Source organism: Ananas comosus, linkage group 14 (genome assembly GCF_001540865.1).
Source record: "Ananas comosus cultivar F153 linkage group 14, ASM154086v1, whole genome shotgun sequence".
Taxonomy (NCBI): domain Eukaryota; kingdom Viridiplantae; phylum Streptophyta; class Magnoliopsida; order Poales; family Bromeliaceae; genus Ananas; species Ananas comosus.
Genome location: NC_033634.1, coordinates 623,721 through 640,169, shown reverse-complemented (window position 1 = coordinate 640,169; position 16,449 = coordinate 623,721). Strand labels below are relative to the sequence as shown.

Here is a 16,449-nt window from a genome sequence, read left to right as displayed (position 1 = left end):
AAATCATTTTGTCAGAATAAGAAAGATCACCTTTTAAGTAAAATTGTACAATTTTAATAAATCACAACCGCTGAAATCTGAAGAGGAACGAAAAAAAACAAACTCTTAGCATGCGATCGCAAAAGAAATGTTCACACTGCAGTAGATATTACAAGATAAAAGTTCTTTCCTATGTCTAATAGAAGTTATTTCCAATGTCTAATCTAGATGGATGTAACATGCTGATACATTTCTCACGTGTAATTCAAATGTAAGCTACTGTATCTGCCCTTCCACAATGCTTTCCAATGCACATGATAATTCATGAATTTACTGCACTTTTGTCCAACCTAAAACCTGAAATTCTGAAATATGTGAGCACATCACATGGACAAGTATTGCAACAAAAAGATTACAATCAAAATGTAGCAAAATTTGTTATTAGCAATCATCGTAGCCCTCTACTATATGTTCTCAACTGCTATGATTAAGAGAATACAGAGCAACCCCAATACAACAGAATTTATAGATCTGATTATGAATTTATGTATGTTAGACAAGCCGTAGGAAAATAGTCAGTTCAAAACTGATAAATGGCATGGTTCTGAAATTTCTTGCTGTTTTCCGCTTCAAAATTCGGTTCGGAAATGGCGCCTAAGAACAACTTTTACATCTCCATCTGGTCCCAATCAAGTGATCGATCTTCGAAAGAATAACCCGGTTGTTGTTGGAGCCGGTTACGGGACAATCTACTCATCATTGCAAGACCTGAAATTATTGTAGGTGGTATCAAAGTTTAGAAGGCTCACATGTGACCTAAACCAACCAAAAGAAAAAGGAAGGTACATAACTAGCAGGAGAATATACCTTCAATTACTTTATAAAGAGACGACCACCATCTATCGGTTGGAACCTGGTACTGATCCAATGTCTCTTTGATTTCCTGGTCATGCTTGCCTTCCAAAACACTCTGTAAAGTGATAACGGCGTCCTTTGTTTTCCGAAGGATGCTGTCCTCACTAATACTTTCCAATTGTTGGAGGTCATTTTGCGAAGATGTTAAGCTCACTGCCAGAGCAAATTGGGCGGCAGCTGCCCAGCGTGAAGAAGCCAACCATCTCCTTTGGCCATCTCGCCTCTTTGCTTCTTCTCTGATTGATCTCTCCTCTTCACTCCCAAAAACTAGACTCTGTTGATTATTTCCAATAGTAGAGAGTAATTGCATATCAGAGAGAACGTCGTAAACCACAGTATCAAACAGACAACAATATAAAACAAGTTTCTGAGGTCATTTCGTGATAATTGAACCTTTTCTTTTACATAAATACAAAGTCTGCTCTCGGCTTTCTCTAAACATCTTTATAAGGAATTTATTGCATAACTTTCCTAATGAGTTTAAGCATTTACTGTAGAGCATACAAGTAGATCCATGCCTTCTAATTTATATAAAGGCAAACTAGCCATTTTTATATATTTTCCTTCTTTCCTTTTACTTGCAACACTGTGTTTACCAATTTATATATATTTTAGTCATCAGAAACTCCAAATATTTTTATTCTTCACTTTATTGCTTCTCGGAGATTAAAGAATACATTAGCATTATGAAATGCTATAGATCAACAAATCAGAAGCAGAGCAGAAATCACGAGGAAAATGAAATATACCCTTAGATATTGAGCATTACTAGCTCCAGTGCTCTGAACCATCTTTGAGAAAGCACTCTCCTCATTCAATAGAAGATTCTCAGGAGTATCAAATTCCAAAACCTGTAAAAAGAGCAAGCTGTTAACCCTGAAAAAAACCTTGTACTCAAATTAAAACTCAAAATATATCATTATCATGCAGTATCAGATATATTACGTGAGGTGCCTATCAAGCAAGCTATACTCTTCTAGCTATAATTGTTTGCATGTGATAGCGTCTTCAACAATTTCGTCGTTTTAATTAAATTCATGATTAATGAAGCAATTGATTTATGCACATTTTGTATATATATATATATATATAGAGAGAGAGAGAGAGAGAGAGAGAGAGAGAGAGAGAGGCTACTATATATATACACACACACACACATATATAGATGATTTCGAAAGACTGTTTATGTAAAATCCCGTCCCAGTAATTTGAATACTTGCACATACCCGGCCAGCACTGAGAAGAAGCAGCCTGTCACAGTCTATGACAGTATTTAGACGATGGGCTATAATGAGCATCGTGCATGACTTGAATTCTTCTCTAATTGTTTTTTGGATTAGGGCATCGGTTCTAACATCGACAGCTGCTGTTGCTTCATCGAGAACGAGAATCTTTGATCTCCGCAGCAAAGCCCGAGCTAAACTCAGCAGTTGCCTTTGTCCAACGCTGAAATTCTCTCCTGCCTCAGAAACCTAAAACATTGAAGAGATGGTATATTGTAACCTATGGTACAAGTGATAGAACAATATTATATTCTATTTCTATGATGACAATATTCACTAAATCGACAAATGAAACAAGATGATCTAAACAATTTATTGCTTTGTCAAATATATATCCCCGTAGAAGGACTTATTTTATTCTTGTTAAAAAAATTTGCAAAAGGACTACTATACAATGATTGTTAGTGCATGTTATTCAACTAGATGAACAAATGGCCGTGAATAAATTATCCAAGCTTACTTCAGCATCAAGGCCTAGGCTGTTCCTCCGAATTACATCTTTTAGATGTGCTCTCTCTAAAGCCTCCCAAAGATCTGCATCATTGTGCTCACTAAAAGGATCCAGGTTGAAACGGACAGATCCTGGACAAATGCATATTGTTAGAAAAAATTGCAATGTACGCAATAATGATAACAGAAGCTTTAGATGAAACTTAGAAGCAGACTGTATTAAAGCCGAATTTTTCTGCATAAATCGAAGATTTTGTAGCAGCACCAAGACCTTGCTTTTTCCTAAATAAGTGTCACGCGTTTGTAACCATCATTGGATTATAGTTATAACAAAAGGTTGTGAAGATCCCACTACCCAAGTAGGAGAAAGAAAAAAGAATCCAGCACAATTAAGGTTGTATCTGGAAAAATTTTGAGTTCTTCTGTTTGTGAGAGGTTCCATAGTTTCAAAAACGAACAGTCATACAATACTCCTAAAACGTTTACACAATAAAACATATTGTTGTAACCCACTTGCACACCAACTTAAGCTAGGCTCTAACAAATTACAAATACCAGAAAGATATACAAATTCACCAATATATGCATCAGAGATAAGAAAATGTTTCATCTAGTCGAAAGATGTTCCAAGAACAACTTACCTGAAAATAAAACAGGCGACTGTGGTATGATCCCCAGAACTTTACGCAAATCCCAGAGTCCAAACTTTGAAATATCACAATAATCAATAAGAATTTTCCCTCTTTCCAGCTCAACAATTCTAAATAGAGCATTAAGCATGCTCGATTTCCCTGCACCCGTTCTACCAACTATTCCAACCTTTTCACCTCCGTCAATTGTGAAAGAAATTCCATGAAGAACAGGAGGAAGTTCGGGCCGGTACCTAAGGACAACATCTTGAAACTCGATAACTCCTGATGAAGGCCAACCTGGCGGCGGTCTATTGTTTTCAATAATTGGAGGAGCTTCAGAAGGCAATTCTATGTATGTCCCGACTCTCTCAACAGCATTTAAACTATTTTCAGCAAGGCTTGCAAGGCGAAGGACAGCCGTCAGTAGATTGGTGATGTTTAGAGTGTAAGTGAGAAGTAAACCCATTGTTGAAGCAAATGCCTTTTGATTCTCTGAACGTTGGTTTTGCATGACGGCAAAAGTGGCGGTGAACCAAATCATTATACCTCCCAGTGTCTCAAGGCGAATCGCTAGCCATCTATTGGCACTCATGTTCACGAGTGTGAATCTTATGTTATTGTCCATTGATTTTCCATTAATGGCAGCCATTCTATCGTATGCTTTGTAGGCGCGGATCGTTGGTAAGCCGTTTAATGCTTCTCCAAACTGCGCATAAACAGGAGAACGGGTAATTGAATCCAAGCGCTTGACTTCACGGGCTGTAGCCTGAGAAAAGAAAAGGAAGAGTGAGCTGATGACTGTTATTAATTTATCATCACTATTCAGATGTTATAAGTTTGACAAATTTGCAATTTGTTAATAGGTAAATGCATGTTAGGTATGGGTCAGGATCAGGTCATGCCCATATGGGCTTGCTGTGACATGTAGAACCGACCAATTGCCGCCCCTAACTTGAGGTAACAAATGAATATAAGGACATCTTTCAGTTGATGTGCAATGTGTACCTGGTAGTAGAGATAGGCTGCATAAAACAAAATGAGAAGTGGCATTATCGCCCAAAGAGATATGGTGCTGACGATGCCTATCAGAACGAATGTGGAGAGTAGTTGTGAGACTTGGGCCATGAACATATTCACAAATACAGCAACGTTGCGATCAATATCACCCATATCCTTTGCGAACCTGTTGATTATCCGCCCAAGTGGGTTGGTGTGAAAGAATACCATCGGAGCTCTCAATATAGAGTGAAGCATGGAATCGTGCAGCCTCTTGGCAGCACGTAGGCTTGAGATGATCAGCCAATAAGAGTTTGTTAAAGTTACCAATACCTAAAAAATGTAAAACATTAGTGAATCAGTCAGAGAAGTACTGTACACAGTAAAATGGACTGCTAAAGGGCATATTAGGTACAAGGGTGTTATATGTATGCAAGAAATCAAGGATTTGAACCTGATATGCGAATAGATAATTTTTCCTGGGTATATATACAAATATTACTTTCGAGAAAAGAAATGATATAAGCGCAGCTTGTACAATTACCTGACCAAAGGAGAGAAGTGCATAGATCAGATTGTAGAAACCGGGCCCTTGGGTTTTTGGAGAGCTCTGATCCGTCCAAATGCTCAGCCACGTGCTACTTGAAATTCGAAGAACTTCAGTCAGCACATAGCAGAAAAAGAGAATGCACACCACCCACATCCCTCCCAAAGCAGCCTTATACCTGCATCACAATTAAATATCAACTAAGCATCCCCTAGTAGACTAGTCGAGCAAAAACAACAAGCGATGTGCTGCTTTCTGAACCAATGTGGCATTGCTCATGCGATGTGTCACCGCATCTGTGTGGGTCGGTGTGTGCACGCGTGCACGAATCTGTAAGAGAGAGAGAGAGAGAGAGAGAGTTCTCAAGTAGGAAATTTCATGTATACCGTGAAAGAACTTTTAAGCTGACAACACCAGTTTCTCGTTCCTCTTGTTTGATAAGAACAGATTTTCCCTCTTTTGGTTTGCTAGATTTGTCATCGCCCTTGTTTACATTATTCTCCGTTCCCTCCAACTCACCATTTTGGGTACCTTTTGTTTTGTCCTCAATGTTTTCAACCGGTTTCTCTTCTGTCTGTTCTTCCATTTTTCCAGCATTTTCCATCAGCTTTTGAAAAAGCTCCCCATTATTAATAAGTTCTTCGAAGGTACCCTCCTCTTTTACCACACCATCATGGACTAGGAAGATCTTATCCACATTTGGCAGGAAATGTAGCTGGTTGGTAACGAGGACGCGCGTTTTACTCTTCAACTGATCCTTAATGCATTTGTCAAAAACCTGCACAATTTATTTACTCAGATTAGAAGATTTTTTATAAAAAAAAAATTCCATATGCTAGACTAGAGAGGGAAAAAGAAAAACAGAAGCGAACAGTTCAATCTAACTCAAGTTTGGATATGTTACTAAAATTACCTGTCGACCAACATGAGCATCTAGTGCGCTCAAAGGGTCATCAAAAATGTACACGTCTGAGTCAGAATATACTGCCCTTGCCATGGAAACTCTTTGCTTTTGTCCCCCGCTAATATTAACTCCTCTTTCCCCAATTTCTGTGAGATCACCACCCTGAAAGAAAAATAAATAAATAAATTATGACGCCTTACGTAGGCTTCATTCAGTTGGATAATACGAACAAGCAAAAAGATAAAGAGCACTTCAAGCTAGAAATACTCGGGATTGTCACCAGTAAAATTTTTAAAAAGAAAATAATGAGGAATATAGGTGTGTAGTCTATTAAAAGAGATGATAGTTACCGGAAGTAATTCAAGGTCGTGCTGTAAACAAGTCACTTCAATTGACTTCTCATATCGTGATGGTTGAAATGGAGATCCAAACAATATGTTATCACGTACCTTTTTGGCAAACAAAGGTCAATTTTAAATGTCAGAACAGTATTCAGATGATAAATAGAGCATTAAAGAAAGCTGAACCACAGGAAATCCCCAAAAATCATTGCAATTTTTACATTGCCCCAGTGGCAATGCAAAACCGGGGTAAATCTATGGCGTTTCCTGCAATATTTTAAGATTATAAAAACCACATATTACTGTTGCATTGAATATCCATGAGATTTGAGGAACATAGGCGACCGTCCCGCGCATAACAACAGATGTATCTGACCCTCCTACTGGTGGTAATTCGCCGAGCATTGCAGAGATCAGAGATGTTTTTCCTTCTCCTGTACCTCCAACAATTGCGACCAAGCTACCAACGGGTACATCCAAATTGATATTTGATAGCGTTGGCCTCTCAGCCTGCGAAAGCATACATGAATATTTAGAAAATAGAAATAAGAAATTAGTAAGGAAATGCAGACTCTCCCTGAACCATATCCTACTTTGAAATTAGTACCTGAACTTTTAAAAGTTTTGATTTTAGCATACAATATTCCGTAACTTTCAATATCAGAAATTTCATCCAGTTCTGTCAAAACTTGAAAGGTTTCCATTGGAAAGATAGTTATAGGCTACTCCAGCAAGCAAGGAAATACTCCGTTAGGTTACAGAATATTCCATTGAGAAATTAAGAAAGCAACCAAAACCAAAGAAGCTGCAAGATAATATACTAAAATCAATTTTCGAGGTCACAACGCAAAGTGGACCTTTGATTCCCAAGCGAAGAATCCATTCTTGATCGAAATAGCAGGAAGCGCTGGATCAAGAGGAGGATTGGGCAGAAGTACTCGCTCTTCAGCCGATAATAGCTCCTCAAGACGTTTCAATGATACATTAGCATTCACAACCTGCCAAGTTTGAATGTAAAATGATGAAAAACTGGAACATTTGAACTTCAGAAAAATGAAATAAAATGCGTCAGAGTATCCCACCTGAGTTATCAAGTTTGGAAGCATGAAAAGAGGGAACCTTAACACTGCAAAAAGTGAGAGAGAAGTAAATGCCTTTGCAGGTGTCAAGTCCCCTCCAAGTAGAGAGAACACTCCAAAAGATACCACCGTGACGACAACTGGAATGCTGTTCAGTATAAAAGAATTCAACTGTGGAATATACAAATTAGTGAGAGTTAATTAAGAAACTCGTGAAGAAGAATAATAAGAATAAAAAGGAACAATATCATTATTTAGAGAAAACAATATTAACAAGTTCCTTACGAGCATATCTATCAATCTCCAATCTCAAGATGGTTACAGGAACAGTGCTAATTTACTAGCAGCAGAACAAGAAGCAGAAGCTTCAAACTGCAGATTCTGCTTTTCAGGCATGAGAGTTAATTGCAGCTTAACCATCTAGCAGAGAAGTTCTAGAGTTTTTGTTTGCCGCATGCTTAAGCTGCTTCTTTTAGAGTAGATAAGCTGTCCCAGAAGGCAAGGCAAAGAGTTAATGCCTGATTATATACAGTTATACACATAATTTGGAGAGCTCACCGCAGCTAATAGCTGGGCTTTCCTGAACCATGAAAGTTCATCATTCCGAATATTTTGTACTTTTGACTGGAAGCTTTGCTCCCATGCATAACATCTGCCAAGAAAAAGGGTAATAAAAATAAGTATCAATAAAGATTCTCATCAAACCAAAAAATAAAAGAAAAGCAAACAAAAACATACTTGACAGTATCCATGGCAGCCAATATTTCATTCATAAGGCCGATACGTTTGTCAGTCCGTTGTAGCCCTTCCTTTGTTAATTTTTGCATTTTGCTAATCACAAGAGTCTGATATATCATGAAAAGGACAAAAATTAGAGGTATTGAATATTGTTGAAGGTTTTTCTTTTTTTTAAAAAAAAAAACTAAGTCATATGAGTGAGGCAGCAGAACATATCTTTTATTAACAATAATGTTTTAAATTGCTTTTTCTTTTTCTTTTTTCCTTTTTTTGCGAAACCAAGAACCTGTGAGCAGAATCTACCTGAATTGGGAACATAAGAACCAGCATTAGTGCGCCAACAAGTGAAGCAACACCTAGTTGCGCATACAAGAGCACAATTGAGATAGTAATACGAAAAGGAGCTGACCACAGGCTGTGAAGCTGCTGGCAGATTTGCTGCGAATAAAGAACAATGATTCGCACACATCAGTCATGCGTATACTAATGCAACAAGCAAAGAAGAGAAAAGCAAAACATAGATGGAACAAACCACTTTAGTCATAGTATGATGTAGAAAATCTGAAATTTCTAAAATCTTTTTCGAGAAGAAGTAAATATCTGATAAGAGCATTTTTATTGGCAGAAGCATCAAGCTTTAGAATACCCTTTTCACGAACTGCATATGCCTCTATCCAGTAGTATGGCGGAATAAACTACCTGAAGTGCCTCTGCATCAGTAGTCATTAAGTTGGTAATCTTTCCCGTAGCAAACTTCCGGCGACTCTCATGGGTTAGTCTGAGTGACTTGCGAAACACAGCTGCAACCTGTGAAAAAATCAAGTAAAGCAAAGTGTCAGGTTGGAAAAACTTCATACTATCGGCAAATATAGCAAAATATACTATGAATTATCATTATATCATCCAGTAAAAATTTCTATATACTTTCATATGCCTTGACATTTTAGCAGATACATACCAAGGTAGACCTCAGCCTGAAGCCCACACGCATAACATTCTGAAAGTACTGAGCTTCAGCGAGAACTCCCAGTGCCTGAAAAGTATAATATAGGTAAACAAGCATTAGAATCCAAGTCCACAATAACTACATAACGTAGCAAGAAAGTTGAAATACAAATTATATTTGTGAGGTACACTTTGTAAATAAAAAATAAAGTGAAAGTGAGTGAGGGCTGAAGTAGCATGAGCACGAATTCACAAAGGAGTAGGGAAGTAAAGTTCCAGTATGAGAATATTAATTGGAAGATGCGGATTCATACCACTCCAGCAAATATTGAGAAGGCGTAAATGTAACCATTCCACGATGGATCTCCATTTTGCATTGACTGGAAAAACCATAACCAGTTAATAGCAGAAGATATTAACTAAGTGTTTCTATATCACACATATAAGTACGAAGAAACAAGTAGGAGAAAGAGAAACGAATAAATACGCAACTATGCAGCGTTCTGCAACAGACAGAGAAGTCGAAGAAGTGAAAAAGAGCAGAATTACAAACATATTGATTGAAATCAAAGAATAGAAATTACTTATATCCGTTTGGATCCCTTAAATTTAACTCATTATTTACCTATTAATTATCTGGTACCTGCAGAAACTTTTTCCCCTCACAGATGTATGTTTTCAAACCATAAATCTAGTTCACTTTCAACACTCTTTTATTTGCTAACAGCCATGGTGAAAGTGAAAGACTGATGACAAATATTTACATGCAGAATAGTCACAACAGAACAGTAACATATAGTATTTGTACCAGATGAAGAACATACCTCTAAGAGAAGGTTCAGTATTAGCGGGCCTACAAACTGAGAAGCATCATTTCCAATCTAAAGATCAAAAAAATCATAAAAAACAAAGTCATTTATGACTAACAATAAAGTGAACTATAACAAAGTGAATATAACTGAAACTAAATTCTATACCTTGAAAACCCCTCCTAGCCAGAATCTGAGGAAATAGCAAGAGTGCAAGTGATGAAGCACACAGCATAAACTCTTCAATGTTAAATGCATTAATATAGAGTTTGTGAATGAAAATTATACCTTCCACCGAGGCTGTTATTAAGTGCTCTTAACAGCCAGGGCCTGGGCTTGCGAGCCTCCTCAGCCCAGCATCTCTGGAATCTGAGTCGATGCACAACAAAACTTAACATTTTGTGAATTTAATAGAAATTAAGGCAAGAATGGCACAAAAATACCTGCCAAACAATGTCTCTGTTTGATCCCAGGTATCTAATTTCCAAACATCCTTCTCAGTGACTGGCCTTTTATAGCCTTGTTGCATGAGTGGTGTCATCCATGAAAAGAATATCCCTAAGAAAAACAACAGCAAAGACATCTTTTGTCAACACTAATCAACCAGTAATTGCATCTAGAAAATTATAGAGTACAACGACATTTCTGCAAAAATGACAAGGCTTTCTTGCACTTACTGGAAAAGATACTAGCATGCCTCTCGGGACAAACCTGCTCTTCTGCGGCAAGAGGTTCATAATCTGTGTTATCAAGAAGGGCCTCAGTTCGAATAGGAGTATATCCTGGATAAGGGTCCAAGCTAGGAAGATAAACCAGTTGGAGAAGTCCGAACAAAAGCTGCAAAAGAAAATTGAGTACAGCGAAAGTCGTGTGTAAAGAAACTTAGAAGCAGTAGAAGGGCCTTGATCAAAAAGCTATTCGTGCGGAAGCAGTAGCAGCAGAAACACCAGTTAGAATTTGCTGCTTCTGTTGCAGTGAGAAGGTACGGAGGAGATTTTAACAAGAAACTTATTACTGATTCTTTGAAATTTTAATCATGCTATTCAAATAGCACTTCTAGAGAAGCTTCAGTCAGGCAGTAGCCCCATGTATAATAATCATGAAATTCAATCGATACTGATCAACTTATGAGCTCCTCGTATTTACTAATAAGTTAAATGGTGGTTAGCAAATAAGGAGGCAAACCTGGCATGCTATCTCGCTGATGTACAAGTAAAAGATTGATCTGCAAAGAAACAAATAAGTGTTAGTTATACTACTTGCCTGCCAAATTATTAAAGGGTGGATATTGAGTGTCATTATGTGAAAGTAAATTGATCAAACTAACGATTTACATATTATGAATCATTAATAGTGTGCTAGCCTCTACTGAAGGCGAGAAGAAAAGGAAGGAAAGCATGTGAAAACATGCAAACAGCTAACATGAAATCTAACAACATACTAAGCTCAAGCAAAAGACATGTTAAGCTAGTAAACTAATGAACTTATCACTGCCTCACCTGATACAAATGATATTACAGGCCATTATGCGTCCTTTGTATTTCATAAATGCTTACAAAACTACAGGCATGCATACATAGTTTCTGTCCCAACTCAAAGTTTCTAACCAAAAGAGCTTACCTTGCAACAGGTACAGATTAAAGAAGAAGTTCAAGGAAAATTTAGCAAGAAAACTGCAATTAAGTTAACTGTGCATGATTAGCAACTTACTTGTCCAAATACTGTCTCATGGAGAGAATAAGATGGAACATCGAAGATTCTCCCACCAAAACATACACGATTACAAACCGGACATACCACCTAAACTCATGAATATAAACCTTTGTCTCTATTCCAATCATGACAAGTATGCAGCACCAAGCAGCAGACTCAATAAGCAATGAAACTACCTGCAAAAGAGGGTGGTACAAAGAGCAGATTGGTTAACAGAGCAGTAATACGCAGAGCTAAAAGTACCACCTAGCTTCTCCTAAAAATTAAGAAGACCGCATCTCATAGAGCATCTCTCAAACTCGACGCTTTAACTATCAGTTTGGAATCAAACACATGCATCTCAATCAACAACAACTAAATGTTCCGACAAATCATCAGACTAATCTCACCTCAAAAGGAGCGAGACCGAATTGCCCATCAAGATTGAAGATCGACAATCTCATGACCAGCCTGTAAAGTGGCTCGGCCGTGCAGTATGCCGCAAGAACCCCCAACAAGTAATTGTACAACTTCGACCGCAAGCAGTATCTTCGAACGGCTAAATCCCTTGTAGTCCTCCATATTCTATAAAAGGCTACACCAAAGAGAGCCAAATGGGAGATGCAGACCACCAAAGTATCAATGCCGCATGGCGTGTAGGCGCCGAAGGCATTCTCCAACGATTTCGCCCACACCCCATTCTTCACAGGTTGGCAGTACCAGTCCAAAGGCTTGAAGCCCATCTTTGGTAGAATCTTCAAACAACTTCAGCAGAAGCACTTTCTAATCTCCACCCAGTAATCTCTTTCTCCTGAATCTATCATGTAAATCAATGATACAAAGAGAATTCAATGCATATCTCACTTTGGTAAAGCAATTCATCAAACAGCTAAAAGCTTCAAACTTCTACTAATCCAACTCAAATAAACCAATTAAAAAACGAATTTTTACACTAAAATTGTTCCAATCCAATGAATCTCAAAAATCTCCATTTATCATTAAAAACCGAGAAAAATCCCTTTTTTTTAAAAAAAATTTCCAGCTAATGAAACAAAAGATTGTCCACTCGAAACAACCAAACGAAGGCCCAGAACCACTCAAATTCTCAACCAAACCAAACCAAACAGAATCAAAACCAAATCTTTTCACCTAAAATAAAAAACCCAGCTGGGTTTGTCTCTGAATTCCTCTCTCGATCAGAACCCGAAGGAGCTCCACCAAAAACCGAATCCAACCTCCAAATCGCACCATCTCATCCCCCAAGCCCCAACACACACACACACACACACACACACACACACAGAGTATAAGTTACTCACCTCGGCATATATTGCTCTTGATAGAGGAAGTATTGATGAGAGAGAATCTGGGCAAAGCTCGAAAGTCTCCCCTGGGGCTTTGCCGGTCCCAAAAAGCGCCCTTTATAGCTTTTTTCGTACTAAAAAACCATTTTTTTTGCGGTCGCTGGTTGTTGTCCTCTGGTGCATTAATTAAATTCCACTCGTCGTGGAGAGATTTGGAATCTGTTGGGGAGGTGTTTCCTAAATCTAATTGCGTCGAAATGGTTTTTCTTTGTTTTGTTAAAAAAAAGGGACAAAATTGGTCGTAAAAGCGAGAAATCAAAAAGGTACTACAGGAATAATGCGTCAGCGCTTACGGGAGAGAAGCTATATATATATATTATATTTAGGGAAGTTATTTGCAACTTAGACCTTCGAATATATGAATTTTGCAAACTTATCCTCATGAAGTACAAGTGTTTACGTAAATAAATAACCATAGAATCTCTGGCTCTTTTTTGCTACAATATTAGACATTTTTTTCTATTTACATGTTTGGACTAAAATCTTTTGTTATGGACTTAAATTTTTTTTTCAAAATCTAGTTGCTTCACTTCTATAACGACTAAATTTATTCTTTTAATAAATAAAATATGTATATTTGTGAGACTCGAGATAGTTTTATATATAAGATATAATAAGGCTAAAACACTTAACTCAACTTAAGAATTTTGCATAGTGGCTAGGCTCAAGAGATTATGAAAGTTAAACGTGTTAAGACGGGAGTAGTTCTAGAATGGATGATCCTCTGGAAAGTTGGGGCGTCACAATTGATATCAAAGTCAATTACCAACCAAAAGTGTGATGAGATGAGTCTCGACTGAGATAAGATTATACAGCGGGAAGAATAAGGCTCTTATATATGCTGTTGACTGTTGTTGGTGGAATGCAACTCATCATAAAGTCGGTTTAGGTTAGCGAAACGAGTCTTACATCGCTTGATATATACCTGTGAATCTGAGCCTTACGAGAACGTCAAGATTTAAGGGAAGGAGAATGTGAGACTCCAGGTAATATTACATATATGATATAATAGTGCTGAAACTCTTAACCCGAGTTAAACATTTTGAACGGTGGCTAGTCTCATAAGGTTAAAAAAGTTAAACGTGTTAGGGCGAGAGTAGTCCTAAAACGGATGACCTAGAGAATAAATTTTTATACAAAATAACCAATAAAAAATATATGTAGCAAAAAAATAAAAATAAAAAATTGAAAAGCAAAACTAGTGAAAGCTCACTCGCACGCTACTTGACGTAGTTGCTTGCGTTGGAAATAACTTGGGTTGTCGCATGCACCAAATTTAGGGTTTTTTTTGCAAATAGCCCCATGACAAATTTTATTTGTAAAAATAGTCCCGTCCAAAAATTATTTGTAAAAATAGCCCTGCCCCTGCCACGCCAGCGCCACGTCAGCGCCACGCAGGCATGGCGGGCCCAGGTGTTTAAGTTGAACACGGTGAACCATTCACCGTGTTCAATACAAGATTTTTGTATTGGACACGGTGAATGGTTCACCGTGTCCAATACAAATACCCCAACAATGGCTAAGTTAGAGGTATTTGTATTAGACACGGTGAACCATTCACTGTGTCCAATTATTTGTATTGGATACGGTGAAATAATTCACCGTGTCCAATACAAATATTTCGATCTTAGCTATTTTGTATCCAATACAAAAACTTTGTATTGAATACGGTGAATGGTTCACCGTGTTCAACTTAACCATCTGGCCCCGCCCCGCCTGCGTGGCGCTGACGTGGCGCTTGCGTGGCGGGGCCAGGGTCATTTTTGCAAATAAATTTTTGACATGGCCAATTTAAAAAAAAAATTTGTAAGGGGGCTATTTGCAAAAAAAAACCCCAAATTTATTATTCAAAAATCACAATTTATTATTAAATAAAACCACACACTTAAGAGCCTTTGATCAAATAAAATTTAGAAAAGGATCTTGTTCAAGTTGATTGAATATGACATGACAAATCCCATTGGTCTCTACCCTTCTTTATGCATGGAGATATATAATTTGAATCTCTTTTTTCAGTCCAACTACTACTATTTTTTTTTTTCCCACATTATTAAGATGTTGTCGCATCCTTCGAGGTATACGAGAACGCTGCACCTTTTAATGTTGAAATTTAACAAGGTATGGATTTTAAAATTTTTTAGCTATTATATAAGTATATTTTTGGCTAAATTACAGAAAAAATCTTTATCAATATTTTTTTTTTTACTTTTTTTTCATATCATTTAAAAACTTATACTGTGCCCCCTTAAAAAAAAAAATTTTTTTGATCTCTGCCGTCAGTGTTCTATTAGAGTTCCGTTTATACCCTATTTTTTATACCGAAAATATTTTCGAAACTCTCCTCCTTTCTCATTCTCGGCCGTGCCGCCTCGCCCTTACCCACCTCTCTGTCCACGCCCACACACACGCCCTCGCTCGTCTCCGCCGTCTCACGCTCGCCCTTGCCCACCTCTCCGTCAACGTCCACCAAAAAAGATGAAAGGCAATTTAGTCATTTTGTTACAGCGTACCTCCTGTAAATATTTTTTATTTTTAAAGGAGATAAAATATAAATTTTTGAATGACAGAGAAAAAAAGTGAAAAATCGAATATTAACAGGAGTGGATTTACGTGATTTAGCCAATATTTTCTTCTATTAATGACCTATAATAATTTCATAAAATATATTCTTCTTTTGTTTAAGACATGAAAAAGAAGTTAGCGTCATCTGACATGTGACGGTCTAACTGCTTTCTAATTTTTTGGTAGGTCAGATTTGTACTAAGATCTCCATGGGAGCTAATGTGATGAGAGAATGAGAATATAATAATAAGAATAATAATAATGGACGCATCCAATACTCGTCAAAGAAGCCGTGCGTTATATATGAAAAAGTCTTATGGTTTGGTGGATGATCTTTGAATAACACATTTACAGTTTGAGATCGACTTGTGCAGTATTATATATATACATGGTGACTTTTTAAAAATGCATCCTATATATATGAGAGGCATGCCGTAGAAAACGCATCCATTTATAATTAATATACTGCATATGTTTTGAAACGTCTGAAATGTCTTAATAATTCCATATCGAATTAAAAAATTATAATTATACTAAAATATAACTATAACAGTTGAATTTAAATATTTTGAGTCGGTAATTTAGAACAGCCACTTTATATTGAATTGTTGTGTTCGTTATCGCAGCTAGTGATTTTGGACTACGAGATGCATTGTCGTTGAACGTTTTTTTTTTTTTTTGAGAGAGATAGGTATCATGCTACTCGCTTCGTTTATTTCATTTAGAAATAAACTTAGCTGGAAATATAAATCAACTAGGATTCGAACTTGGGACCTCGGGTATCAACTACCAAGCTCTTTATCACTTATGCTAGGGACGGTCGGTATTGGTCGGTACTGTGGTTGAACGTTGAAAGCCTTTCATGGACGTTCCTTTCTTATACGAGTACCACAAAACTCTCCCTAGCATAGTTTGTCCTTTTTTTCTCTAGTGAGTTCTCTCTCTCTCTCTCTCTCTCTCTCTCTCTCTCTCAAATGAGGTATTTTTGGGTTTTTTTTTTAGTATTTAATCTTCTCACAAAGAAAAAATTACAAATAACTTTAACATATTTATATTTGCATAAATAGTCTTTTTCTTACCACAGGAGCGCCTAAATGGCGATTATAAGTTAAATATGGTGATTCAATCGGTGTATTTAAACAAGGCGATTAGATCACTATATTTTTTTTAGTATTTTTTATCGCCCCTAAGTTAAAAAAGAGAGACTATAGTA

The 16,449-nt window shown here is 37.1% G+C and overlaps 1 protein-coding gene across 2 annotated transcripts; it reads right to left on the bottom strand.

Moving 5' to 3' along the window:
- LOC109720816 (ABC transporter C family member 2-like) lies at window positions 331–12,955 on the bottom strand. Of its 2 annotated transcripts, none has more exons than XM_020248146.1 (29): window positions 12,630–12,955; window positions 11,721–12,127; window positions 11,329–11,507; window positions 10,804–10,843; window positions 10,296–10,455; window positions 10,062–10,176; window positions 9,907–9,987; window positions 9,787–9,811; window positions 9,634–9,690; window positions 9,124–9,189; window positions 8,823–8,897; window positions 8,564–8,671; window positions 8,168–8,302; window positions 7,865–7,971; window positions 7,685–7,778; window positions 7,130–7,297; window positions 6,905–7,045; window positions 6,351–6,557; window positions 6,057–6,155; window positions 5,716–5,868; window positions 5,189–5,580; window positions 4,800–4,980; window positions 4,265–4,588; window positions 3,269–4,025; window positions 2,638–2,759; window positions 2,121–2,366; window positions 1,644–1,745; window positions 847–1,168; window positions 331–747 (listed from the first exon to the last, which is right to left on the bottom strand). In XM_020248146.1, exons 2-29 carry the CDS (start codon window positions 12,051–12,053, stop codon window positions 647–649), a joined length of 4,890 nt encoding a protein of 1,629 aa, XP_020103735.1. In that variant the 5' UTR covers window positions 12,054–12,127; window positions 12,630–12,955; the 3' UTR covers window positions 331–646. The 2 variants fall into 2 exon arrangements, with proteins under 2 accessions (XP_020103735.1, XP_020103736.1); XM_020248147.1 differs by lacking the exon at window positions 12,630–12,955 and adding an exon at window positions 12,460–12,607.

Excerpts from the sequence above, each read along its gene's own strand:
- LOC109720816 (XM_020248146.1), bottom strand. The coding sequence starts at position 12,053 with ATGGGCTTCAAGCCTTTGGACTGGTACTGCCAACCTGTGAAGAATGGG. Across the intron at positions 7,779-7,864 it reads GCTGCCATGGATACTGTCAA|ATGTTATGCATGGGAGCAAA; the intron begins GTATGTTTTTGT and ends TTTTCTTGGCAG. Across the intron at positions 748-846 it reads TCTTTATAAAGTAATTGAAG|GTCTTGCAATGATGAGTAGA; the intron begins GTATATTCTCCT and ends CAATAATTTCAG.